The sequence below is a fragment of the Primulina huaijiensis genome, chromosome 14 (assembly GCF_012295235.1).
Source record: "Primulina huaijiensis isolate GDHJ02 chromosome 14, ASM1229523v2, whole genome shotgun sequence".
Lineage (NCBI taxonomy): Eukaryota > Viridiplantae > Streptophyta > Magnoliopsida > Lamiales > Gesneriaceae > Primulina > Primulina huaijiensis.
In genome coordinates this window covers 19,069,073-19,094,800 of record NC_133319.1, presented here as the reverse complement: position 1 = coordinate 19,094,800, position 25,728 = coordinate 19,069,073, and the positions used below count along the sequence as shown (strand labels likewise).

At 38.2% G+C, this 25,728-nt stretch overlaps 3 protein-coding genes across 3 annotated transcripts; 2 read left to right on the top strand and 1 right to left on the bottom strand.

The window, feature by feature from the left end:
- Positions 1 to 7,099: 7,099 nt before the first annotated feature.
- LOC140957003 (pyruvate kinase isozyme A, chloroplastic-like) lies at positions 7,100 to 10,135 on the bottom strand. The gene is made up of 7 exons (XM_073414038.1): positions 9,393 to 10,135; positions 9,192 to 9,279; positions 8,921 to 9,111; positions 8,697 to 8,815; positions 8,268 to 8,511; positions 7,922 to 8,156; positions 7,100 to 7,659 (listed from the first exon to the last, which is right to left on the bottom strand). The coding sequence occupies exons 1-7, from the start codon at positions 9,924 to 9,926 to the stop codon at positions 7,331 to 7,333; spliced, it is 1,740 nt and encodes a 579-aa protein (XP_073270139.1). The 5' UTR covers positions 9,927 to 10,135; the 3' UTR covers positions 7,100 to 7,330.
- A 2,725-nt stretch (positions 10,136 to 12,860) lies between these two features.
- LOC140958059 (agamous-like MADS-box protein AGL62) lies at positions 12,861 to 13,481 on the top strand. The gene has a single exon (XM_073415457.1). It carries the CDS (start codon positions 12,861 to 12,863, stop codon positions 13,479 to 13,481), a length of 621 nt encoding a protein of 206 aa, XP_073271558.1.
- A 6,012-nt stretch (positions 13,482 to 19,493) lies between these two features.
- Positions 19,494 to 20,397, top strand: LOC140958058 (uncharacterized). Its single transcript, XM_073415456.1, has 2 exons — positions 19,494 to 20,147; positions 20,197 to 20,397. The coding sequence occupies exons 1-2, from the start codon at positions 19,494 to 19,496 to the stop codon at positions 20,395 to 20,397; spliced, it is 855 nt and encodes a 284-aa protein (XP_073271557.1).
- Positions 20,398 to 25,728: the final 5,331 nt, after the last annotated feature.

The following is a 25,728-nucleotide window of genomic DNA, read 5'->3' as shown; positions in this document are numbered from 1 at the left end:
TCACATTTCCATGGATTTTGTGACGCAGTTACCGCGNTAGATGAAATCTGATGTCAGAGAGTTTATGTCAAAGTGTCTGAATTGCCAACAGGTAAAAGCAGAAAGAAAGAAACCAGGAGGTGTACTGCACAACTTGTCTATTCCTGAATGGAAATGGGATCACATTTCCATGGATTTTGTGACGCAGTTACCGCAATCTTCCAGAGATTGTGATGCGATTTGGGTTGTGATTGACAGATTAACCAAATCAGCATGTTTTATTCCGTACCAGATGACGTACAGATATGACCAGATGGCAGAGATTTATGTCAGAGAAGTGGTCAGATTACACGGAGTGCCAAAGTTGATTGTATCAGACCGTGATCCTCGGTTTACTTCGCACTTTTGGCAGAGTCTGCAGCAAGCTCTAGTTACGAAATTACATCTGAGTACCGCATATCATCCACAGACTGACGGACAGTCAGAGCGGACTATCCAGACATTGAAAGATATGCTTAGAGCCGTGGTGCTTGATTTTAGCATTAGTTGGCAAGATGCATTGCCACTTTTTGAGTTTTCGTACAACAACAGCTATCAGACGAGTATTGAGATGGCACCGTTTGAAGCATTGTACGGCAAGAAATGCAGAGCCCCTTTGTATTGGGACGATGTCTCTGAGGTACCTGAGATTGGACCTGATATGATCAGAGATATGACTGAGAAAGTGAAACTGATTCGGAAGAGAATGAAGACAGCTCAAGACAGACAAGCCAAATATGCCAATGTTCGACGGAGACCGTTGGTATTTGAGGCAGGAGACCGAGTATTCCTGAAGATTTCACCTTTCAGAGGAGTTGTCAGATTTGGCAAGAAAGGGAAGCTATCTCCACGATATATTGGGCCGTATGAGATTCTCGAGAAGATAGGAGATCGTGCCTATCGACGTGCATTACCGCCTTCTCTATCTGGAATACATGATGTCTTTCATGTATCTATGTTACGGAAATATCTCCCCGATGATTCCATATTATCCAGCCAGACGAGGCTGAGCTTGACGAGTCTCTGAGTTATATTGAGAAACCGGTTCAGATTATTGATCGTAAAGAAAAGCAACTCAGAACGAAGACCATCCCACTTGTGAAAGTCCAGTGGACTCGTCATGGCATTGAAGATGCTACTTGGGAGACTGAATCAGATATGCGACAGGAATTCCCAGAGTTATTCCACTGATGTGAGTTTACTATTTTAGTTTCTGGTATTTCTGATTTGATTACTTGTGATATGATTGCTTGAGATTTCGAGGACGAAATCATGTCTCAGAGGGGGAGAATTGTAAGGCCCGAAATTATATCACCTTAATTCGAGATTATTTAATTTACGCATTTTGGAATGATGAATAAGATTCCACGGTTTTTTTTGTAATTAAGTAGGATTGAAATTGAATTAAAAGATTGAGCGGGGGCTGTTTTGCAAATAGTGAAAAGTTGAGGGACTAAAGTGCAAATATTGGAAGTTGAGTGGGACACATGTCTTGCCATGCACTTCAACGTGTAAACCCATCCATCCCATTTAGATTTCCAGCAACTAGAATTGAGAGAATCATAGCCTAAACCCTCAAGCTTCTTCATGTGTTAGAAATTTGATTTTTCAAGTACCGGCGATCTGATTTTTAATCCGAGCACAGTTCTGAGATCCTCTCGTCAAGAGCTACACAAGGACGTAACTTTTATTATGTTCCAGCATGATTTGAAATTATGATTTTGGAAGAATTATTATTTGATCATTATTATGTGTTCTGGGAATACTAGACATCGTAGAATCGAAGTCAGGTCGAAGAACAAGTTGATTTTGGAATTGTTATGATTTTCTAATTTTATCGATTGAAATTGAACAGATTTGGATTATGGATTGATTACAGATTGTAACGGATATGGGTTATGGTTTGTAATTGATATATGTTGTTATTGTATTGACGGGGATTACGAGATTGTGCCGTTATGCTGTTGATTTGAATTAAATTCAGATTAATCAGATTCAATATTGACTTGAGAATGGAATGGTGATATTATTATTCCCAATATGTCATTTCAGATTTACAGAGACAGTCTTGAGTTCAGCACTTATATTGCTTCAGACCGAGAGTACGAAAGAAAGGTATAGATCAATGTCAAACCGGGAAGAATGACTCAAGTGAGTTAGAACTTGAGTTTTCCTAAACCACATACTTAATTGCTATTGTTTTCAGTTATTTGAATTTACTGCATTGATATGCTTGTTCTATTGATTTATAGAAAGCATAATTTAGACGATTGGTCTTGTGACAGAGGTGCCAGAGTGTGATAAAGTAGTCACTGGCCCATTGCACATTGTCACAGAGGAGTAATTGGCGGATGTGCCAAAGTCTTTGACAGATAGATCAAGACACTGGATGTTTGATTTATATCGATGTTTGCTTAGGAGTGGAGTTACTTCTATTGCTGAGATTCGATATAGTATGCCAATGTCTGGAAACCGGGTTCCCTAGACTAGGAATGAGTCTAGTCTGAGCTATAGAGTCACGAGTTATTTACAGTTTTATATCGATTTATGTTTTCGGATTTAATACATGTGATTGATATTTGTTTCATGTTTTTATATCGATTATATGATTGCATGTTTCGTTGATTTATACTGGGATTTATTCTCACCGGAGTTTTCCGGCTGTTGTCGTGTTTGTATGTGTGCATGACAACATGTGGGACAGGTTCAGGGTCGAGGAGATGAAGAGAGAGATCGTGATTAGAGTGGAGACTACGGACTTGATCTGAGATAGGGTCGAACACTTGATAATTAGTAGTTGAACCTTAGTATGTAAATGATTGTATATAGTACAAGAATTGTACTTTAATTTTATATTGATATGTATAGTAGAGTGATTCCATTACGTTCCGCATTTGATATTATATTTTAAAAAAAAAATTTAGACCCTATTTATTATAATTGATTAATTAGTCATAGTGACGATTAAGAACATGATTAGCGTCCCGATCTCCACAATTATTATATATAAATTATTATTATTACAAAATAAAAACATATTTATTAACCATCTAATATTTTTTTCCATAAAATTCGATTTTTCTCAAATACGAGATCCTAATAAAAAGGAGATTCGGCCAACAACTTTACACATATGTCAATTCTTAATAATTGTCCCTAAATTAAATAGGTGTGTCCCAAGCTTGGAATTATGTATTTTTAGTCAAATAAAGGTATAAATAAACAAAAAATCTTCCACAATCATTTCTTAAATTGGCCCTCGAAAAATTTCGTATTCAATTCTTTTTTTTTTCTTTTTTTAACTCAAAACTCCATAACTTTTAATATTCAATTGGAGAATTACAATCTTCGATAATGATGTGCTAATACATTAGTAGTTACATAAAAAAATAACAAAACAAGAATGTTGAAGAGCCGTTTTTACGGATCTATGTGAGCAGTTTTATTTGCTTCTATCTTAAAATGTTCGATTTTGAGCGAACTTTGGTTCCTAATGAGTGCATAACATGCTGTGATGGTGAGACCAAATTCGATGAATTTTAACACATGTATGAGAGCATCTTTATAATAGTTATTATTTAACATTTATTTTATTTTATTATATATTTTTATATTATTATTATGTGATCATAAAGTTATTATTTTAATTATTAATATTATAATAATTATTTTATATATATAAATGATTGTGAATTTTTTTGATAATATTATTATTTTCATGGTTATTATTTTGGTATTTAATTTTTATAATAATAATATTGTTGTTGTTATTATTATTATGATATAGATTTATATTGGTTAAACTAAATTAAAAAAGCATTTTATAAAAATATAAAATGAGGAGTAAATTAGGAGGGAGAATGATCGATCATTCTCACTGACCTAAATAACTCTTACGACTAATAAAAATATTTTTGAAAAATATATAATTTAGATATGTAATAAATCATAAATGTTTTTTTTTTGGTTTTTTTAAAGTTGCATTTGAATATATATATATTTCAAATGTATTTTGTTGTTATAAAAAAGCAATACATTGAACTTCAAATCCACAATTGCATATTTATATAATGTTTCGTGTTAATTATGATATATTTCAAATTCACTCAATAATGATTTCATTTGTAATTCATTCTGCTTTTTGTAGTTAATATATAAATAAGTAACATATGAATTTAAAATTTAATATATTGTTTCATTATTAGAATAAAACTATAATCATAATTCATCTCCTCAAATGCACTCAAAAGAAATATATTTTAGAATAAATGTCTAATAAATATTAGTGATTCCAAACCAATTAATTTATAATTTATTTGATTTGATTGGTGAGAAGGTAGATAATTATTGGATGAGTTATTGATTAATTATTTAGAGTAATTAATATTTGAACAATACAAAAAACTATTTTGTTGAGTGATTTAATTATTTGATTTAATGTCTGATTTCACATGATACATGAGATAATTATAACAGTATCAATTTATAATTCATGAGATTGACATTATATTAGTTTAAGTTTCTTGTGCGTGTAGTGGTTTTAGCCATATCTGTACGAGATATATTTTGAATGAAAAATCATTATAAGTATATATACGCATATGTTTATTTTTGAAAAATAATTTTTTAGATACATTTAATCACTCAAGGGATACATGACAGGAGAGGCATCGAGTGTATTGCAGGACAAAATATTACAATATTTGGTAATCTCTGAGATAAGATTCTTGATGAGGCTCGAATTAGGGCATCTGTTTCTGTATGTGGATGTTCTTGTGTAAGTGAACATTAAACATGTTGAGATACTGGAGAATTAACATATGATAAACCAAGACCAGCTGTTGGTGTCGGAAGCACAAGATCAGGGAATAGGTCAAGCAAGATATCAAAACACACAAATTCGTGCTCGAGGTTGAAATTTATCCTTATGAGCAGGAAGTGTGGAAACAAAACCTAAACAACCAAACACCTTGAGAGATGATTAATCGAACATATTCTTATACAAGAGTTCATATGAAGATTGATGCTTGAGCTAAGGAGAAGGCGTTCGATTGATTAAAAATGTGGCAACCCAGAGATACTCACCCTAGAATTTGACAATATAAAGATCTTGCCACATTCAATAAAAGTTGATGTTTTCTTTCTACCGCGGAATTCTGTTATGACCTTTGCACACAAGAAAATTGATGCAAAATTCCTTTTTGGTGAAAAAATTCCGTGAATGCTAACTCTTTAGCATTATGAGTCCAAAAAGCCGTATTTTTTCGCTGAAACTGGGTTTCAACCATGGTATAAAACCTTAAAATAACACTTGAAGAACCAGATTTTTTGCTAAGGAGAAACACCCACGTAGAGTGGCTGCAATCATCCACAAGGGTTAGAAAGAAACGTTGATCATGTAATGTACAAGTATTAGATCACAGTGTATTAAATCAAAAAGAAATTGAGACATACGATGATTTTAGGGATGGGTGTACAAGACGATTATGCTATACCGAAAATGAGACATTATTGGTAAGAAACTATACATGGGTTTGATTAACATCAAGACATACAGATTTTCCACCCTTGCCAATCGTCGTCTTGAAATGAAGATCTTGGATGATGAAATGGTCAATGAAAAAGCTTATAGTAAGTTGTGATCTTGCAATAAAGGAACTCACGAAAAATAAGTTGAATCTGAACTCCGGAACAAATTAATAAGACATCCTTAAGAATCATTAATTGTGAACTCAGCTTGACATCTCCACAAAATTAACCACGATTTGTGTGTGATTTGGCAATGTAACTACAGAATCCCGTAGAGTATGATGGACCAGATTCTTCCTGATAGTCACTGGATTTGTCCACAGCTGAGAGTTGACTTGCAAACATGGACATTAACTGATTATATTGAGTCCTGTCCAGACTGTAGAAGAAATTTTCAGTGGTACTTGGAGTATTGGTGATGGCAGGGGGAGGCAGATGGCTGATTAGAAATCAAATTCTCAAATTTTCATGTATAGATGTGCTACTGAAATGGGTAGAATTTTTTTATAAAATTAATGATGCAATTATATTATATTTACAGATATTGTGAAAGTTTTTAAATTTTAAAAAATATAAGAGATGTGGTAGTTATTAATAAATAATACAAGTTTATTAGAATAAAATTTTATGATATTTTTATTTAATGAGAAAGATTACTTTTTAAAATTAAATAGACATTTTTGTAAAATTCAATTAGTGTCACATTATTGGTGATGCAAAACCAATTAAGTTTGAATTTATTTTATTTGTAAGAAATTTAGTAATTATCAGATGATTTATTAATGTTTTTTCATTTTATTTCGACAGGAAGAGTGCAGAAGATCAATTCTCGGGAATATGATTATGATTTTTACTAATATGTAGCCAAAAAATTGTGATTATCTGGATTACTTTGCAGGTTCGTAAACAGATCCAAGTAATCGTAGACGGATATTCTAGCTAACTCGTAAACGGATCCAAGTAGCTGGTGGAGGAGAGTATTTTGTGGGTCATCACCCGCGTCACAAACAGACGTCAGAGAAGTCGGGGTTTGTCCGACGTTCAAGTAAGAAAACAATTAAAGATGTTATGTGAAAGCTAAAGAGTTTAAACATAAAATCAAGAGAGTCTTGAATAACGAGAATCATCTCCTATTTATAGATTCTTATTTTGCTTTGTCCATAGGGCATGATTCTTTGTTCTTGTTCTGGCACAACCCATCCTGTCTTTGGGTGCGTGTGTTTTTAATTTGGTGCTGTCTTTTATGTTTGATCGAATGCAGACATTGGAGGAATGCCAAATTCAGCAAAAGGGTGAGTTCTTCTCAATATTTCTTTCCGTACGTTCTTAATTTAATTTGAATAATTTTTTGGGCCGTTACATTTTATTATTAAAAAAAATGAATTATCACGTTTTTGGATGCATTAATGATAAAACTTTAGCCCATTCATGGATATGAAAAATTATTTGAACCAAATTGGTTTATGTATCTGTGAGTATCTTCTTCTTTATTCAGACACTGCTGTGGTGGTTTTCTTAATAAAGTTATGTTCTTGAACAGTGTATTCAAGTTTCTGCTGCAATTCTTGATAAAATTCTATACGCTAAAGAACAACAGTATCCAATTGATACATGCATTCTTGAAACTAAGTATATTGTTGAAGAGAAGTACGATCCATAGATGCGTTAAGGAATGTTTCAATCGCAAGAATAATCATGTATGAACATACAAAACTTCATCATCTACATGAAGTTTTCGTAAGTTTTTCGTCTCTCATGATCCAATATTAGAAAATAATTTCCTCTACATGATAGTTTTCACTTGAATAGATTGAAACACAGTTTGTGTAGCCGAAGTCGGAATGATATCCGAGACCACTAATACTGTATCGTCCTCCTTGATAAGTACTTTCGTCTTCATAAGGTCAATGGATCTTTGGATATTAGCTTCCATGTCATCCGAAAGATCGACGAGAATCGCAGTTACACCCCACTGCAAATTAAGCATCATCCTGGTGTTGCTGTCGTTTGTAAATGCAAATATAGGAGAGTTTGGACGGTTTCGCGAGATAAGAGATGCCATCTGCCCGTGTCTCGTGTACACGAATATTGCATGGAGGCCTAAATTGTTGGCTGCAGATGTAACAAATTAGTCAGCAAGAACAAGCGTGGATGTATATAAAAACAGTGCATCTAAACAAATTCTTGATTTCTGATTTCGACAATTTACATTCTCCACCTGTTTTCGACTTAATGAAGACCAGAATGTTATGTATTTTGAGTGCTAAAATAGGACTATATGTTTGTTTGGAAGCGTAGAAATACTCGGTTACTTAAAGTGCAACAGCAGACTTTGTAACTGAAAGCCTTCAAATATAAATAACAGCAGACATACCCATTTGTGCGGCACAATTGCAGATTTGTTCAGCGATTTGATCAGGAAAAGACGCGCCAAGATAGTGTTGAAACAAGACATTTTGCTTATTCTCTTCGCGGCTACATAGTTCCATTCTACTACTACTCATACGCAGGACGGAAAGAGCCTTTAGCCCGTAGGGTCCGATTGCCGACTCTCCAGAGAGCATCAGCGCGTCTGCGTACTGGCTAACAGCTTCAGAAACATCAGCAACCTAAATAAATAAATCGCGGGTCAGTTTTTTTAGGACAAAGAGTGCCTTCAAAGTGAAGAAGAGCAGTAGCATTATGGTTTCAAAAGAAAGAAATTTAGGCTCCATGACCACCTCGGCTCTAGTTGGGGTAGGATATTCGACCATTGATTCTAGAAGCTGAGAAGCAACAATGACCGGCTTATTGAGCTGTCTGCACAGGGAAGTTATTTTTTCTTGAATCGCGGGGATCTCTTCGAGTGGGATTTCAACTCCAAGGTCTCCTCTTGCTATCATGATTCCGTCAGAAGCCTTGACAATTTCTTCCAGTTTATGAAGGGACTCTAAACTTTCTATCTTTGCCAAAACTTTTATTGATCTGTGGATCGGAGATCAGCTTTCATACATGATTTATACTCTAGACGAATGCAGTATAACTTAAATCTATACGGGATACAAGATTAGATTGTAGAAAATGAAACAATAGAAATGATACTATGCCATATGTCGGTACTTTGACATGCTTTGAGGAAAACTAGACAGGTAACTACTCACTACACTTACTTAGAAGCTTGAGAGGAAATGTAATTCTTCAGGTGCGTTACAGCATCTGCAGAGTTCACAAACGATATGGCAATGAAATCAATGCCTTCAGAAATTCCAAACTGGATGTCAGACCAATCCTACATGTCAAAATGAAAGATTGATAATTATATTACCAAATATAATGTTTCCGAAAATATCTCTAATATCCATCAACTCGAATAAATCTTAAAATGGTGCCTAACCTTGGTTGACAGAGTTGGAAGTTCATAATTCTTCCCTACTAGCTTTCCATCTCTCCGGAAACTCAGTTTAGCTCGAGGCAAGAGTAAACCGGGATCAGTGCACTTGCAACGCAGATCATTCCCAACCTTTTCCACCACTTCGAACGACGCCATTCCTCCGTCAATGACAACTTCATCTCCCACATCAATACCTAAATCAACAGCATACATATAAAAAACTTCTGAAGCGGAAGAAATAACTTAGAAATTCACTTTCATTTAATCAACCAACCTTCAGAGAAACCTTCATAGCTAGCTTGAACCGTAAAAGGACGCGAGCCCTCAAATTTCTCATTCGTAAAGTACCAAATAGACCCATCCTAACAATGAAAAATAAACAGAAACACCACAAGATTTCACCAAATTTCTTGCTTATTCGAAATAAATCGCACAAATCAACAGCATCATTTTGAAAAAGAACATACAAAATTACCTCTGCTTTGACAGAGGAGGGAGCACAATGATCAACCACGTGAATCTGGCTACCTTCTGTATCAATCATAAGGGACACACAATACCCCATTTCTTCATTCAACATCTTGATCTTCCTAATTACATCTTGGTGCCACTCCCTTGTATTGTGACACATATTAAGCCTAGCCACAACCATCCCCCCCATAGCCAACTTCTCCAAATCGTCCAACGAGCAACAAGCCGGCCCTATCGTACACACGAGCTTCGTTTTCCTTAATCCCAAGAACCCCTTCTTTCTCAATTCTTCTTCTGAAACAACATCAATCCCCAGAGCCTCTTTCGAATTCTTCCTAGAGATTTCAGCACTCTCCGCTCCAACCTGCATCACGGCCTGAACTCCAATTCTCAACTCACCGCTCCTAAACTTCCTAGCACTAGACCAAACCTCATGTCTTAAAATTGGAACACCAAATACCCCCTTTTTGAAGTAAAAAATCGTATCTTTAACCATAATCGGGGTAATCTTATAACCCAAATCTCCTACAGCAGTCATGAATGATATCTAGAACTATGAACCACAAAAACAAAAGATTTCCTGTAATCAAGAGAATGAAAGGACTAAACTACAAGAACCCAACTCCCTGATGATCCAGCAAAGAGTATTTGGAAAACCCGTCAAGAATTTCTACAAAATCAGGAAAATTTTCGGGTTTTACAAGAAGGTGGTTAGGTGAACTGCCAGTTGTGTACATATATATANATATCACGAGGTTATTTATCATCATACATTCCAAAAGTATCTTATTTTCCATAATCCTTTAAAAATCATAATCCTTGAAACATGCAACATTAACCAAAACATATTGATTTTACATTAGGTCAAATTAAATAGACAGCAAGAAAAAATCATTAAAAAAATACATTTATTTTACATTAATATTTATCAAATAAAAAATATTTTTGAAACACCGTGTGCTCCAATATAATATAGTTTTGCGTAGAGTTTGATAAGAAGAGGTGACAACTATTCATGTGGGTTTTTTTTTAAAAAAAAGCAATTTCAAAAATAAGATAGATGACGATGTTTTGCAAAATTAAAGCAAAATACCACCATGAATGACGGACACACAATATATTTTGTAGCGTCCGCCACTAATAGCATCTGATGCTGCAAGCGTCCGAGCTGTCATGTGCAATTTCCAATATGTTGTCTCTGGTTTTTTATTTTTTATTTTTTTATTGAATATAAATATATATCTTATTAGTAAAATAGGAAGACTAAATGCAAAAAAAAAAATGATAGTTGAAACTCAAGTTTAATAATTTAAAAAAATAGACATTAATTTATTTAATTTTAAAAAATTGAATTTATTTTTTTTAAAAAAAAAGTATCTATTTAAATAGGTGTAGGTTTAGTTTTCGAAGAAAAAATGTATACGTGTATCCATCAACTTATTTTTATTTTATTATTACTAGTAATATAATTAATAAATAATAATAATAATAATAATAATAATAGTTGGAATATAACAATCCTTGTGTGGGGACCCGGACGCTAATCAATTCTTAATCATCATTAGGATCAATTTACTAATCCAGTAATTCGGGTCATAAATTTTTTTTTTCTTTAATTGCGGAACGTAATGGAATCAAACTCCTATACATATCAGTATGAGAGTATAAATCTGATACAACATACAAACATCTCAAACTAAGGTTCAACTACTAATGTCAAGTGTAAAAACCCTATATACATCAAAGTCCGAAGTCTCCACTCTAATCACGATCTCTCCTCATTTCCTGGACCCTGATCCTGTCCCACCTGTGGTCATGTACACATACAAACAAGACAACAGCCGGATAACTCCGGTGAGAATATAATCCCAGTATAAATCAACGAACATGCGATAATATAATCAATATAAAAGCATGCAGTAAATATCAGAAATAAATGTCAAATCTGAAACATGAATCCATATAAAACTGTAAAGAAACTTGTGATTCTACGNTTTTGAAATTATTTTTAAAAAATTAATTTAAAAAAACCCATTCATGTTGCTATTTTTATATTTATAAATATTAAAATTAAATTAATGATAATCGTATGATTTTAATAGTACTAAACATTATAACAGATGTTATTCGAGGTTGCTAAAAACATTCAAACTAATTGTTCCACGTTTATTTAACTTGCTGGAGATGGGGAAAAAACTCATTCAAGTCCATTTAGGTTAATTTCAAAATTTTCTCCCTAATCATTTTAATTAGTAATTGTCTAGTATTTTAAATACATTCGATATAGGTGGCATTCGAAAAACAGATTTGAATTTTTTTTCTCAAGACAAATATCTATATCTAAATCAAATAGATACATCCAAATACATTGATTTTTGGAACAATATATAGATTATAGACAAACTTTTGAATCACTTCATGATCATCCATTCTTGGAAGACACTGTTTTTTGGACATTTGAGATGGGAAGTGTTTACACGAGTCTCGATCGAACTTAAGACCTTATCTTATATTTTATGTTGGTACATTTGGGTGTCACTTGATCAAGAAGGTTGTGACAGATGACACAATTCTATGTATACAATGTGACATATAATCTTACGAACGTGATACTCATTGAAAATTTAGAGTTCGGTTCTAGCAGTTGATAGCAGTTCGAATGCAGACTTCAAATTTACTCTAAACCTGAAATCACGAAAGAGACCGTTAGAACGGGGACGGGAGGGTGTCCCGGCGTAGCCTCTCAGGCGCTCAAGTTAGAGACTGATAATATAATGAGAAAGCGGCTAAGGGTGCTGCTGAAAGTCAATATAGTGAATGAATAACTTGGTATTTATAGAAGAATACATGAGTTTATCATGGGCCTTCTACCTTGGTTGAGGATGTGTCAGGTCCAAAATCTGGTTTGAGTCTGATCTTAGTGGGCCCATCCATGGGTATCAGAACACATGAACATATTAATAATTTCTTGCTTATTTGATGACATTTCTACTTTTGGTTATATATATTATATATATCAAAGAAAATAGTTTTCGTTCCAAGACAAAACACTCCAAAATATGAATCCAAAATCAATACAAGAAATGAAAATTCCAAACTTGAAAAATGCTATCTTTGATATTTTCAACACATGTACATTGTACTTGTTTATGGGACAGCATTTCATGTGCGTAGGATTTATTGTTTTTTATATTACTATTGCGAAATATTGATATTTTTCTCAAAATATGAAATTTATTACGTAAATATAATTCGAAATTAAGATGCAATGTGTATTAAATAGATAATATTCATGTTCCCAAATACAATGAATATAAAACTTAAAAGGAAAAATATCAAACATTTTCAAAAGGGAAATTAAAATTGACATAGTATTACGAAACACCAAACCCTATTTATAACCTATATTGTTTATTTATTTTTCTTATTATTTATCTGCCTTTGTTTACAAAGGAAGTCAAAACCCTCAGGCATGACCGGAAAAACCAGGGGTCGACAAAAGATTGAAATGGCGAAGATGTCGAAAGTAAGAAATCTACTCGTTACCTTCTCGAAGCGTCGAACCGGTCTGTTCAAGAAAGCGAGCGAACTATGCACCCTTTGCGGCGCGGAGATTGCTATCATCGTCTTCTCTCCGGGAAAGAAAGTGTTTTCTTTCGGGCATCCTGCTGTCGATTCAATCATAGATCGCTACTTGTCGTGGTCATCAAATGCAGATACTCTGCCTAGCGCCACCAGTTCCATGCAGCTCGTGGAGGCTCATCGTGTTGCACGTGTGAGGGAACTTAACATGTACTTGAACGACATGGTCGGTGAGTTGGAGGCGGAGAAGCGGCGGGGAGAGGAAGTGAGGCGGCTGAGGAAAGCTACGCACGGGGTTGGGTCGTGGTGGGAGGCTCCGGTTGAGGAGATGGGGCTGAAAGATCTGGAGCAGTTGAAGGCGGCGATGGAGAAGCTTAGAAATAATGTTCGCCGACAGGTGGAGAAGGTGGAGGCGAAGCAGGTAGTGGTGGAGAGCTCTTTGTTTTCGCCAGCTCTTGGGGGTGGCACCACCTTGCTCTGGAGCTGGAGACGGTGGCTTAATCGGGGATAATAAGGCTCCGGCGGCTACTGGGATTGGGCAGCTTTCTTTTACTCCACGGGGATATACGCTTGTATTTGGTCAACCATTGTTCTAATTTAATTCATTAAATGAAATTATAACAAGATTTTGATATTATTAGTTCTAACATTATAATTTGGTTTCATTAACCTTTTCGTCCCAAGTTTTGTCACGCCCCGAAACCGGGTAAGGTCGGGTGATATCCAACGTTGTTTCAGAATCATATAATCATAAAAAAGCCTCGTAGTAAATCAAATTATTATATCAATCTATTTCGTAAAATAGATAATCACATGTACAAATGTTCGAAATCAACAAAAGTGTAGAAGCGTACAATGATTAAAAAAATAACTGAAAGAACACTGCTTTTCTTCACAATAAGAAGCTTAAACACCATCCCAAAACCAATCTTGTTCTTCATCCTCCAATTGTTCCACTGTATTAGGGTCATATAACAGTTATTCTCACCCCACCTGGCCGTATAGATGTTACTCTTACCCACTTAGTTAGGGCCATCTAGTGGTTAGTTTTATCCATCGCACTAGTGGATCCCGCGCTTTCTTAGGAGCGTGCCCACTTCGAGGCTCATCCATGACTGTATCAAATAAGTTTATGCAAAAACAAGTATCTATCAATCTCACTCTTTTTTAACATCAATGTATTTTTTTCCACGTCTTTATTGGCCTCTTTCCTCTCATCTTTTTTTTATCATATTCGGCCTTTCTCTGTCCTTTTCTTTTTCTGCCTTCTCACATTTTTTTACCCATTTCATGTAATTCCAATTGATCTTCGAGAACTTCCTTTGGATTCAATTGAGCAAGACATACATTTTTCATCAACGCATGTATGAACTCTATCTCCGCTTCCACTTCCCTCTCCGGAGGAAATCCAGGAATTTCATCGGGGAAAACATCAGGAAATTCATCGACAACTGGAATATTCTTCACATCGATTACATCATTCGATACGTCAACAGCATAAATGAGGTATCCTTCTCCTCCTTTCGCTAAAGCCCGTTGTGCCTTTACAGCAGACACTACTGGCATTGGAGATCGAGCTCCTTCACCGAAGAAGAACAAATTCTTGTCTCCTTCTGGACGAAACTGAACGAGACATTGATAACAATTTACCGTCGTTCTATACTTAGTCAATAGGTCGATTCCCATAATACAATCGAAATCTTTCATAGTCAATATCATCAAATTGACATATAAGTATTTTTCCTCAAACTCTAACAAATAGTGTACTACAAGTCGCTTAGCTAAAACCTCTTGTCCCATCGGTGTTGACATCGACATCAAAACATCTAATGACACGTAGGGTGGTTTATGCTTCTTAACTAACATTGATGCTATGAATGAATGTGATACCCCTAGTGTCAATTAATACATATGCATGAATACCACATAAAAGGAAATTACCTGCAATGACTCTCTCGTTTTGCTCCTCAGCTTGTTCTTGGTTTATGGCAAACACTTGCTCTTGAACTCGTGGGCGTTGCTGAGATCCTTGTGATATTCCACCACGACGAGAACCTTGAGCATGAAAACATTTCTGTTGCACAGTGGCCTCAGACTATTTTCCACTGTAAGACCCTTCCATAGAACCTCCGCCTCCACTCTGATTCTCCAAATTAGGGCAATCCCTCTTCATGTACCAAAACCACCACAATTGAAACAAACACCTATTACTTTTCGACAATTCTCCGTCTAGTGATTGACTCTGCAGTGGCCACATTACAGCTTTTTCCTACCAAAGCTGTGCACCCCTCCAGAGTTGGAAGAATAAGATACGGACTTCTTGAAAGATTGATCCCTCGGTCTCAACGAACTAGAACTTTTGCTAGCTTGCATAGCCTTCCTCCTAGCAATATTGATATCTTCTTGACGACAACGATTCACTAATCTTTCATACGAATAAGGATTGTCACAGATAGAAACCCGATCAAAAATCTCCTGGTTCAAACCATTCAAAAAAAGTAAGAATATTTTGCTGCAGAATTCTCGTGATTAACTTCGTATTTGCAGGTCAGCACCGGCTTTTTCCGGGAGAAAAGAAAAGCCTTTGGTTTGGATATATCTCGTTGTGCTCTCATCTCTCATCAATTTTATACTCGATCCAGTAAATTGCTCGAACCAGCTCACCCGATTTACGCGGATAACATCACAGAAGATTCAAGGCGAAAGGAGCTTACAATCAGACAAGGACAAGAAAAATAGAGAGACACGATGATAGGCAATGAGGAAAATAAGGAAATTAACTTGCAAAGAATCTAAGCTTTAAAAATGAAAAATAACAAAATCAGCTTCAAAGCAACATATATAGAATCAAACGAATCAAAGCTTCTGGCATATCGATTATGTATAATCATGACCGGAGCATTGACGGTCTTGCTGGAACAAGGCATATATATCACACGAATATCTGTCGATTATTGACAAGAACAGAGAATCATGTTCAACGGACAAAACTAAGGGAGAAACAACGTTGAACAAAAATGTAGGGGTCGAAATGAGCTGGAACGCCATTTGTAGAGCTAGTATTTTAGAAATTATCACTAGGTGACAGCTGCTCTAACCACAGATACTTGGTCTAAATTACAAGAGTCGACTGAAAACAAGAACACGCATATTCATAGCTCTTAAAGGTTAATCATGTAGCGAGTGATCATAATTAAAACACTAAATTGGTGCAACTAACAAATTGTTCCTCTGTCTATAGCACAAACTCATGGCAATACCCCCTTCTTCTGTAGTGGTGGTTCCCCAGTTCCTGTAGGAGTAAAATAATCCAACACGGGAAGGGTGAGAGGCAACTCACCTTCGCATATAGATTGATTTCGACTGTATCGTCTCGGGTAAGCTCACCCCAATAACGTTGACAGGGAAACAGCCTGTCCCTCAAAGCCCCTTAAATTTGTGAAAAGAATAGATTTTGTTTAATGGAGATATGCTAAATGGAGCCAAATGAAAAAGAAAAATCAATTTTGTAATCAGGAACCAACTGAGTCTGTTTTGGACAACAACAAGGATCGATCATCAAGACTGAAAAATGAACCCAAAAGGTCAGGGGTTCGGACGAAGAAGTAGAACACCATGCGCAGATTGCAAACTCACAAGCAGATCCATCCACTAGCAGCTGCTGCTCTGTCAAGCCAGCTTAAATTCGATGTGTGTCGTCCTCGCCAGAAGAGGAGGGGCCCTGGCCAGAACGCACACATCTCTTACAATAGTGGGGTGCCTCCACATACACTCGGCCGGCAAACTTCAGGGCACCTGCCGGCCGACATACATAAACGCTGCAGAGATCCATCGCATGGATTTCTCGCTCAAAAGGATGATGAATCTGGTTGTGAGCGAGCACTCCTCATCGGCACATGAATTCCACTCTCCACCTCCCTCTGCCTTAATGCCCCTGCACAGGTTACAGGCCCTCGCAACTGAGCCCGGCGATAGAGAATCTGAGGAAATCAGCTTATATAAAACAAATATTTGTTCCGAAATTGCGATGTGGGAACGCTAAATAAAGGCCTAAATGTAGAGTGACGGGGCTTTTTTTGTAACATTTATTGGAATTCAACCCAGAATCCAGATTATTGTCGTAAAATAGGGTTGCTCGTCGGGTGAGCAATGAACCCCGCCCATATTTATCTTTTTTATTAGTATTATTGAATAATAATAAGATTTATAATTGAATATTAAAAATAATAATGATGTTTCCATAAGGAATGTTAATTTTTTCTTTAGCTTTTCCACTGTTTGCACTTTTCCAATCAGAATTAGATAAAATAAATAATTAATAACTTATCCTAAATAATTAATAGAATGTTAATTATATATATATGAGGAAATTATGGTCAATTGACTCACTTTGTGTTTTGGTTTTAAAAATAGCTTTCTCATGTCTCAGATGATTTCAGTATATAGGAAATGCTTTATTTGCGGTTTGCGAGAGGAATTTGAATTTTTAGGTCTATAATGGTACGATCTCACGTATTTATTTTCATAATACGGGTAAATTAGATTCATAATTAATGTGAAGAGAAATGCTTTTAGCTTAAAATTTAATTTTTTTAATGAATTGGGTCGAGTTGGAGATCTGTTTCACAAAATTAACATATAATACAGTCTCACAATATATTTTATTTTATGTATTGTCGTAGTTTCATACAACCTCGGAATTAATGAACACCGATTAGTAGATATTGATAGACATAGTTAAAAACATCCCTTAATTTAGGGAAGCTTTCCTTTACTTGTGATACCCCATGGATGGGCCCGCTACCTCTTGTCCATCCCTAGCCCAAATGGAAGACAGGCACATCAAGGGCCCAGGTATTCTCCTATAAACATCAGGTTCGAGTGTTTAATTCAGGCATTCACTATATTGTTTTCAGCAGCACCCTTAGCTGCTCTCCCCATGAATCCTCAGTCTCTGACTTGAGCGTCGGAGGGGCTACGCCAGGACACCCTCCTGGCCCCCTTCTAACGGTCTTATTCTTTATTTCAGGCTCACGGTAATATTAAAGCCCACGTCTGAACTAGTGACGCTCGTTGGGATCGGACCTGAAATTTCCCGTGAGTATCACTTGGCGCCGTATGTGAGAAATTTGAGTTGAGACGTAGAGATGGTAGGCAAGAGAGGGAGTAGAAGAGCTACCTCAGCATCATCGCGTCCTCATAGGGGACAAGAACAATCTCATGTTAAGAAGAGACAGGAACAACGACATCTTGAGACGAGACAGGAACAACCTCGTCAAGAGACAAGAGCCGAGCAGCCCTGTTACGAGACAAGGGTCGAGCAACCCCTTCCCAATGAGAATGTGGGGAACTTGACCCTGTAACAGTTGAGCCAATTTATCACTCGGACAGTGGGTGAAGCTATGAAGAGAAACCAAGAATGCATGTTTGCTGAAGAGCAGTCCACTCGCCAGCAGCGAGAGGAAAATGCTGAGGGCCACCAGGGCAGGGTTGAAGAGACACAGCCCCTCCCAGGCGAGGGGAATATGGAGATGGGAGAGATGTGGAAGGAAATACGGAGGTTGAGGTAGCAGGTGGGAAGCAGAGCGCGGGCACCCAAGAGAGGAAGTCTTTTTTCACTTGCCATTTTGGAAGAAGGGCTTCCTCTACATTTCCGACAATCAAATGTGGGAGAGTACGACGGACATACTGACCCTGATGAACACTTGGGGAGGTTTGAGAATGCTGCTCTGTTACATCAATATTCAGATGGGGTCATGTGCAGGGTGTTCCTAGGTACGCTAGTGAGGTCAGCTCAGCAATGGTTTAACACCTTGCAGCCCAATTCCATACAGTCTTTTGAGGATTTTTCTACGGCTTTCTTGTACCGATTCGCCAGCAGCAAAAGGCACCAGAAAAACTATTTGAGCATGTTCGTGGTGAAACAACAAGATGCAGAAACTTTGCGAGAATTTGTCCAGTGTTTTAACAGTGCAGCGCTGGAAATACCAGCGGCTACCCCTGACATCATGATAAGTGCCTTTACCCAAGGACTGAGAGGAGGGGAGTTCTTTAAATTTTTGGTCAAGAAACTTCCATCAAAATATGATGATTTGTTATCTCGGGCGGAAAAATATATAAATCTAGAAAATGTCCAGAGGCATAAGAAGATGGAGCAGCAACATGGGGGAAGTCGAGTTGAGAGAGCGGAAAGAAGAGGTAGAAAGAGAGGTGCGGGTGAGAAGGAGGAGGATAAAGCTAGGGACATAAGACAATTCGCATCACATGTTCCTCTGGATATGAGTCGTGACGAGGTGATGGAGGTCGGAAAAATCGCGAAGGGTTAAGAGCAGTGATAGATTGTCTTCGCGGGACAGACGAGAAGGATCCGCATCCGGGAGTAGATCGAGGTCTCACCCGTCCCCTAGGCGTGGTCAAGGCCCTCCATGGATAAATCATAGGGTCGGGGAACAGGGTCGGGGAACAGAGAGGGGAAGATTGAGGTCAAGATATTCCTCAAGAGCCCGTCGAACCGAGAAGGGGAATGAATGAGGATAATCACCCTACGAGAAGAATGATTCATATGATCTTGGGGGGTATTACTGATGGAGACTCTGAGCGAGCTCGGAAGGCACATGGGAGAAGATTGGATAACTTTGAGATATCTAGGGGTGCAGACTTACCACAAGACCCCGTCATCAGCTTTGGGCCTGAAGACCTCCGAGGCGTTGTGACTCCACATAACGATGCCTTGGTGGTGACGGCCACCATTGCCAATTATGATGTGGCGAGGATATTTATTGATAACGGAAGCTCCGTGAACGTCTTGTTCAAAAGCACGTTGGATCAAATGAAGGTGGAAGGATTTGAGTTTGAGTCGGTCTCCACCTCGCTGTATGGGTTTGCAGAACACGCCATCCTGCCTTTGGGTCAGATGTTCTTCCCTCTATCTTTGGGACACGAACCTCGACGTATAACAAAGATGACAACATTTACCGTGGTGGACACCCCATTCGCTTACAATGGAATTCTGGGGCGACCAGCCCTAAAGGATTTCAGAGCAGTAGCGTCCTCATATCATCAGAAGCTTAAGTTTCATGTGGGAAAAGGAGTTGGAGTCTTGTGCGGGGACCAAAAATTCGCGCGTCGGTGTTATGAAGGGGTAGTGAGGGAGGAAGGAAAGAGAGCGCGTGTGAAGGTTAACATGATTATGAAAAGAAGAAGTGAGTGAATTGCTCCTGTTGAAGGTACAAGAAGGTCAAAGGGGAAAGTTGGACCCAGAGTGGGAGGAACTTTTCAGAGTGATTGATAAATTTAATTCTGGAGCTCATTACTTGGAGAATGCTCAAGAAAATGCTTTAAAGAGACCCTGGAAGGCTTACCACCTTATGGAGTATCATTCTGGATTTTATCGTCGATGTATTTCATCTTTGCATTTTCCCATGTAATCAGTTAGAATTTAATAAAATCAAGTTCTTCTTTTCAGTTCTTGAATGCTGGTGTATTATGAAAGTGAGAAAAATTTTATTTTCCTACTAAGGCATTGTCAGGTAGAGGAGCAGAGGGCAGGAGAGAAATTAAATTTTCCTACTATGGCGTCGCCTAGTAGTGGAGCAGAATGAAGGAGAAAAATTTTATTTTCCTACTAAGGCATCGCCTAGTAGAGGAGCAGCGTGCAGGAGAAAAATTTTATTTTCCTACTAAGGCAGCGCCGAGTAAAGGAGCAGCGTGCGGGAGAAGTTTATTTTCCTGCTAAGGTATCACCTAACAGAGGAGTTAGAGGGTGGGGGTGTTGAATTTTTATTTTCCTGCTAAGGTATCTCCTAACAGAGGAGTTAGAGGGTGGGGGTGTTGAATTTCTCTTTTCCTGCTAAGGTATCACCTAACAGAGGAGTTAGAGAGTGAAGGTATTGAATTTTTTATTTTCCTGCTAAGGAATCGCCCAGCAGAGGAGTTAGAGGGTGCGGGTGTTGAATTTCTCTTTTCCTGCTAAGGTATCACCTAGCAGAGGAGTTAGAGGGTGAGGGTGTTGAATTTTTATTTTCCTGCTAAGGTATCACCTAGCAGAGGAGTTGGAGGGTAGAGGTGTGGAATTTCTCTTTTCCTGCTGAGGCATCGCCTAGCAGAGGCGTTAGAGAGCGAAGGTATTGAATTTTTTATTTTCCTGCTAAGGCATCGCCAAGCAGAGGAGTTAGAGAGTGGGGGTGTTGAATTTCTCTTTTCCTGCTAAGGCAGAGGAGTTAGAGGGTGGGGGTGTTGAATTTCTCTTTTCCTGCTAAAGTATCACCTAGCAGAGGTGTTTGAGGGTGAGTGTGTTGAATTTTTATTTTCCTGCTAAGGTATCACCTAGCAGAGGAGATAGAGGGTGGAGGTGTGGAATTTCTCTTTTCCTGTTGAGGCATCGCCTAGCAGAGGAGTTAGAGAGCGAAGGTATTGAATTTTTTTATTTTTCTGCTAAGCCATCGCCTAACAGAGGAGTTAGAGGGTGTGGGTGTTGAATTTCTCTTTTCCTGCTAAGGTATCACCTAGCAGAGGAGTTAGAGGGTGAGTGTGTTGAATTTTTATTTTTCTGCTAAGATATCACCTAACAGAGGAGTTAGAGGGTGGAGGTGTGAAATTTCTCTCTTCCTGCTGAGGCATCGCCTAGCAAAAGAGTTAGAGAGCGAAGGTATTGAATTTTTTATTTTCCTGCTAAGGCATCGCCTAGAAGAGGAGTTAGAGGGTGGGGGTGTTGAATTTTTATTTTCCTGTTAAGACCTCGCCCAGCAGAGGAGTTAGAGAGCGAGGGCGTTGAATTTTTATTTTCTTACTAAGGAATCGCCTAGTAGAGGAGTAGCGTGGAGGAGAAAAATTACATTTTTCCTGCTAAGATATTGCCTAGCAGAAGTGCAGAGTTAGGTAGGAGAAAAATTTTATTTTCCTGCTATGACATCGCCTAGCAGAGGAGCAGAGTTGAGGTGGAGAAAAATTAAATTTTCCTACAAGGCATCGCATAGTAGAGGAGCATCGTGAAGGAGAAAAATTAAATTTTCCTACTAAGTCATCGCCTAGTAGAGGAGCAGAGCTGGGGAGGAGAAAAATTGAATTTTTCTACTAAGGCATCGCCTAGTAGATTAGCATAGTTGGGGAGGAGAAAAATTGAATGTTCCTACTAAAGAATCGCCTAGTAGAGGAGCAGAGTTGGGGAGGAGAAAAATAATATTTTCCTGCTGAGGCATCGCCTAGCAGAGGAGCAGAATTAGGTAGGAGAAAAATTTTATTTTCCTGCTAAGGCATCGCCTAGCAGGGGAGCAGAGTATTTTCCTGCTAAGGCATCGCCTAGAAGAGGAGCAGAGTTAGGTAGGAGAAAATTTTATTTTCATGCTAAGGCATCGCCTAGCAGAGGAGTAGAGTGGAGGTGGTGAAAAATTAAATTTTCTTGCTAAGGCGTCGCCTAGCATAGGAGCAGAGTTAGAGAGGAGGAGAATTAAATTTTCCTGCTAAGCCATCGCCTAGCAGAGGAGCAGAGTTAGGTAGGAGATAAATTTTATTTTCCTGCTAAGGCATCGCCTAGCACAGGAGCAGAGTTGAGATGGAGAAAAATTAAATTTTCCTGCTAAGGCGTCGCCTAGCAGAGGAGCAGAGTTGGAGAGGAGGAGAATTAAATTTTTCTGCTAAGGAATCGCCTAGCAGAGGAGCAGAGTTAGGTAGGAGAAAAATTTTATTTTCCTGCTAAGGCATCGCTTAGCAGAGGAGCAGAGTTGAGGTGGAGAAAAATTAAATTTTCCTGCTAAGGCGTCGCCTAGCAGAGGAGTAGAGTTGGAGAGGAGAAGAATTAAATTTTTCTGCTAAGGCATCGCCTAGCAGATGAGCAGAGTTGAGTAGGAGAGAAATTAAATTTTCTTGCTAAGGCACCGCCTGGCAGAGAAGCAGAGTTAGGTAGGAGAAAAATTTTATTTTCCTGCTAAGACACCGCCTAGCAGAGGAGCAGAGTTGGATAGGAGAAAAATTAAATTTTCCTGCTAAGGCACCACCTGGCAGAGGAGCAGAATTAGGTAGGAGAAAAATTTTATTATCCTGCTAAGGCATCGCCTAGCAGAGGAGCAGAGTTGGGGAGGAGAAAAATTTTATTTTCCTTCTTTGGCATTGCCTAACAAAGGAGTTAGAGTATGAGGGTGGAGAATTTTTATTTTCCTTCTAAGACATCACCTAGCAGATGAGTTAGAAGGTGAAGAGGTTGAAGCTTTATTTTTCTTGCTAAGGACTATTTTAGCAGAGGAATCAAGGGCGCGGGGAAGTGGAAACTATTTCCCTTCAAAAGCTTAGTAGAGGACCTTGAAGATGGGGGCGACGAGGGCATACTGTGTTAGAAAAATTTATTTCGTTTGTCGTTAACGAATAATGTTTGCTGCTGCGAAAATTACGGGGATCGACCTGACGGCTCAGGTCGCGGGGATCGACCTGATCGGTCAGGTCGGGGGGGCCCCCAAAAGCTCTTCAGGAACCAAGGGTTGCGGGCGACGGGAGAGTGCGAGGCGTTGTGCCGGGCGAGCGTGTAGGCGGCGAGGGGCGCGCCAGGCGAGCACGGGGCTGGGCGAGCGTGTAGGCGGTGAGGGGCGCGCTAGGCGAGCACGGGGCTGGGCGAGTGTGTAGGCGGCGAGGGGCTCTCTGGGCGAGCGCGCGGGCCAGGCGAACGTGCATGCCAGGCTAGCACGAGGCTGGACGAGCGTGTAAGCGGTCAAGGGCGCGCCAGGCGAGCGCTGGTTGGGCGAGCGTGTAGGCGGCGAGGGGCGCGCTGGGCGAGCGCACAGGGCGGAGGCGAGCGTGCGGGCTGAGGCTGCGCGCTGGGTGAGCTGTTGGAGGAAGGAGCACTGGGCGAGGGCAGGCTGGGAGGAGATGAGTGTGCGGGCTAAGGATGCGTGTTGGCCGAGGGCGCGCGGGGCAGGGCGAGCGTGCAAGAGCGAGCGCGCGGGCAGGGCGAGAGGTGAGTGTGTGGGAGGGAGCGCGCGGGCAGGGCAAGAGGCGAGCGTGGTGACTGGGAGAGCTTGGCGAGAATGCTAGCTGAGCGCTGGGGGCTGCATGCTAAGTGACGAGACGGACGGTGAGGTAGGCACTGGGCATGAGGGCGGCTGTGGGTGTAGGGTGAGCTAGGGCGTACGGCAGCTGTGCAAAGGAGAGTTATGGAATGAAGCAGGGAGAAAATTCTATATGGGAGAAGTGATAATGAAACTGACGAGCAGCAGGAAGAAAACGCACAATTCGCGCCCGGTAATCGAGGACAACACAATTAATCGAACTTTGAACCTACGATTCTGTTCGACTCGGGAGGGGGAGACTGGTGATACCCCATGGATGGGCCCACTACCCCTGGTCCATCCCTAGCCCAAATGGAAGACAGGCCCTTTCTCCTATAAATATCAGGTTCGAGTGTTTAATTCAGGCATTCACTATATTGTTTTCAGCAGCACCCTTAGCTGCTCCCCCATGAATCCTCAGTCTCTGACTTGAGCGTCGGAGGGGCTACGCCAGGACACCCTTCTGGCCCCCTTCTAACGGTCTTATTCTTGATTTCAGGCTCACGGTAATATTAAAGCCCACGTCTGAACTAGTGACGCTCGTTGGGATCGGACCCGAAATTTCCCGTGAGTATCAACTTGAATGAAATGGGTTTTAAATTTATTACGACATGCATAAAATTTAGTTTTATAATGGAAATAAGAAGTTAAATGCTTTTCATGTGATAAGTAATGGATAATAGTTCAGGAATTTTGATAATAATGAAAGCTATTATGGTAACTTTAGCCATGTCAAGGATTTTTTTTTAAAAAAAAAAAAAAAGCTATATAATTAATTTTATTGATCGAAATTAGACGTAATTATAATAGAAACAAAAGTAAGTGAACGAGTGTTCGAGCTTACATGAAGCAAAAATATAAACAAATCTCATAGCTAATGCATGGAGTTGTCCAATTCACTTATATTTTCACAAAAATGAAAATACAAGATTGTATATATTTGATAATATTATTAAGTTTGAGATATTTAAAATAATTAATTTTGATTTTTATAAAACAATAGCCTCGTAAAATTATAAATATACTCCATTTTTATTTCATAAAAAAAATATTATAAAAAATTGTTTTAGTAAATTTATGTATTCGTTTATCAATATCATATTTATTTTTCAAATTTTTAAACTTGCTAAAATATATTTTTTAATTATTCAAATTTTTTGAATTTTTAAATGATTATATCATTCTTGATATAAAAAATTATTAAAAAAATATTACATTAAAAATATTTTTAAAAAAAATACCACATAGACGCACACAACATGTGTTAAAAGTCGCCCATATTTCAAAAAACATCAATTTGTAATTTGGATATTCAAAAGACCAAGTTTGAAATAAAAATTATTGGAAAAAATACTCAAAATTTCAATTCAAGTCATTAATAAACATCCAAAACCAAATTCAACGCGCCAATCAACGATAAACAATTTAATTCAATAAACTAAATAGGTTTATATTCTAAAAAATTAAGGTGGTCTGGGTTAGACGCCGTTTCCAGTTGGAATGGTCCTATTTGCAACATTAGGCCATTTTTTGCCAGGAACTTCACATATTTAAAATATCTTACAAGTAATTTGATTTTAGTCACAAGTTAATTCAATTTACATAAATAAATATCGATGGTATTCGATTAATTTTGAACATAGTTATCACTTACAATATTTATAAACAATCGAATCTATTTGTAAATATAACGAAAAATTTCTGAGAATACTTCTAACAAGTTAA

Coding starts and splice junctions, on each gene's coding strand:
- LOC140958058 (XM_073415456.1), top strand. CDS start 19,494: ATGAATGAGGATAATCACCCTACGAGAAGAATGATTCATATGATCTTG. Junction 20,148..20,196: donor GAAAGAGAGCGCGTGTGAAG/GTTAACATGATT, acceptor CTCCTGTTGAAG/GTACAAGAAGGTCAAAGGGG.
- LOC140957003 (XM_073414038.1), bottom strand. CDS start 9,926: ATGACTGCTGTAGGAGATTTGGGTTATAAGATTACCCCGATTATGGTT. Junction 9,112..9,191: donor CTATGAAGGTTTCTCTGAAG/GTTGGTTGATTA, acceptor CTGTTGATTTAG/GTATTGATGTGGGAGATGAA. Junction 8,157..8,267: donor CTACCCCAACTAGAGCCGAG/GTGGTCATGGAG, acceptor TTATTTATTTAG/GTTGCTGATGTTTCTGAAGC.
- LOC140958059 (XM_073415457.1), top strand. CDS start 12,861: ATGACCGGAAAAACCAGGGGTCGACAAAAGATTGAAATGGCGAAGATG.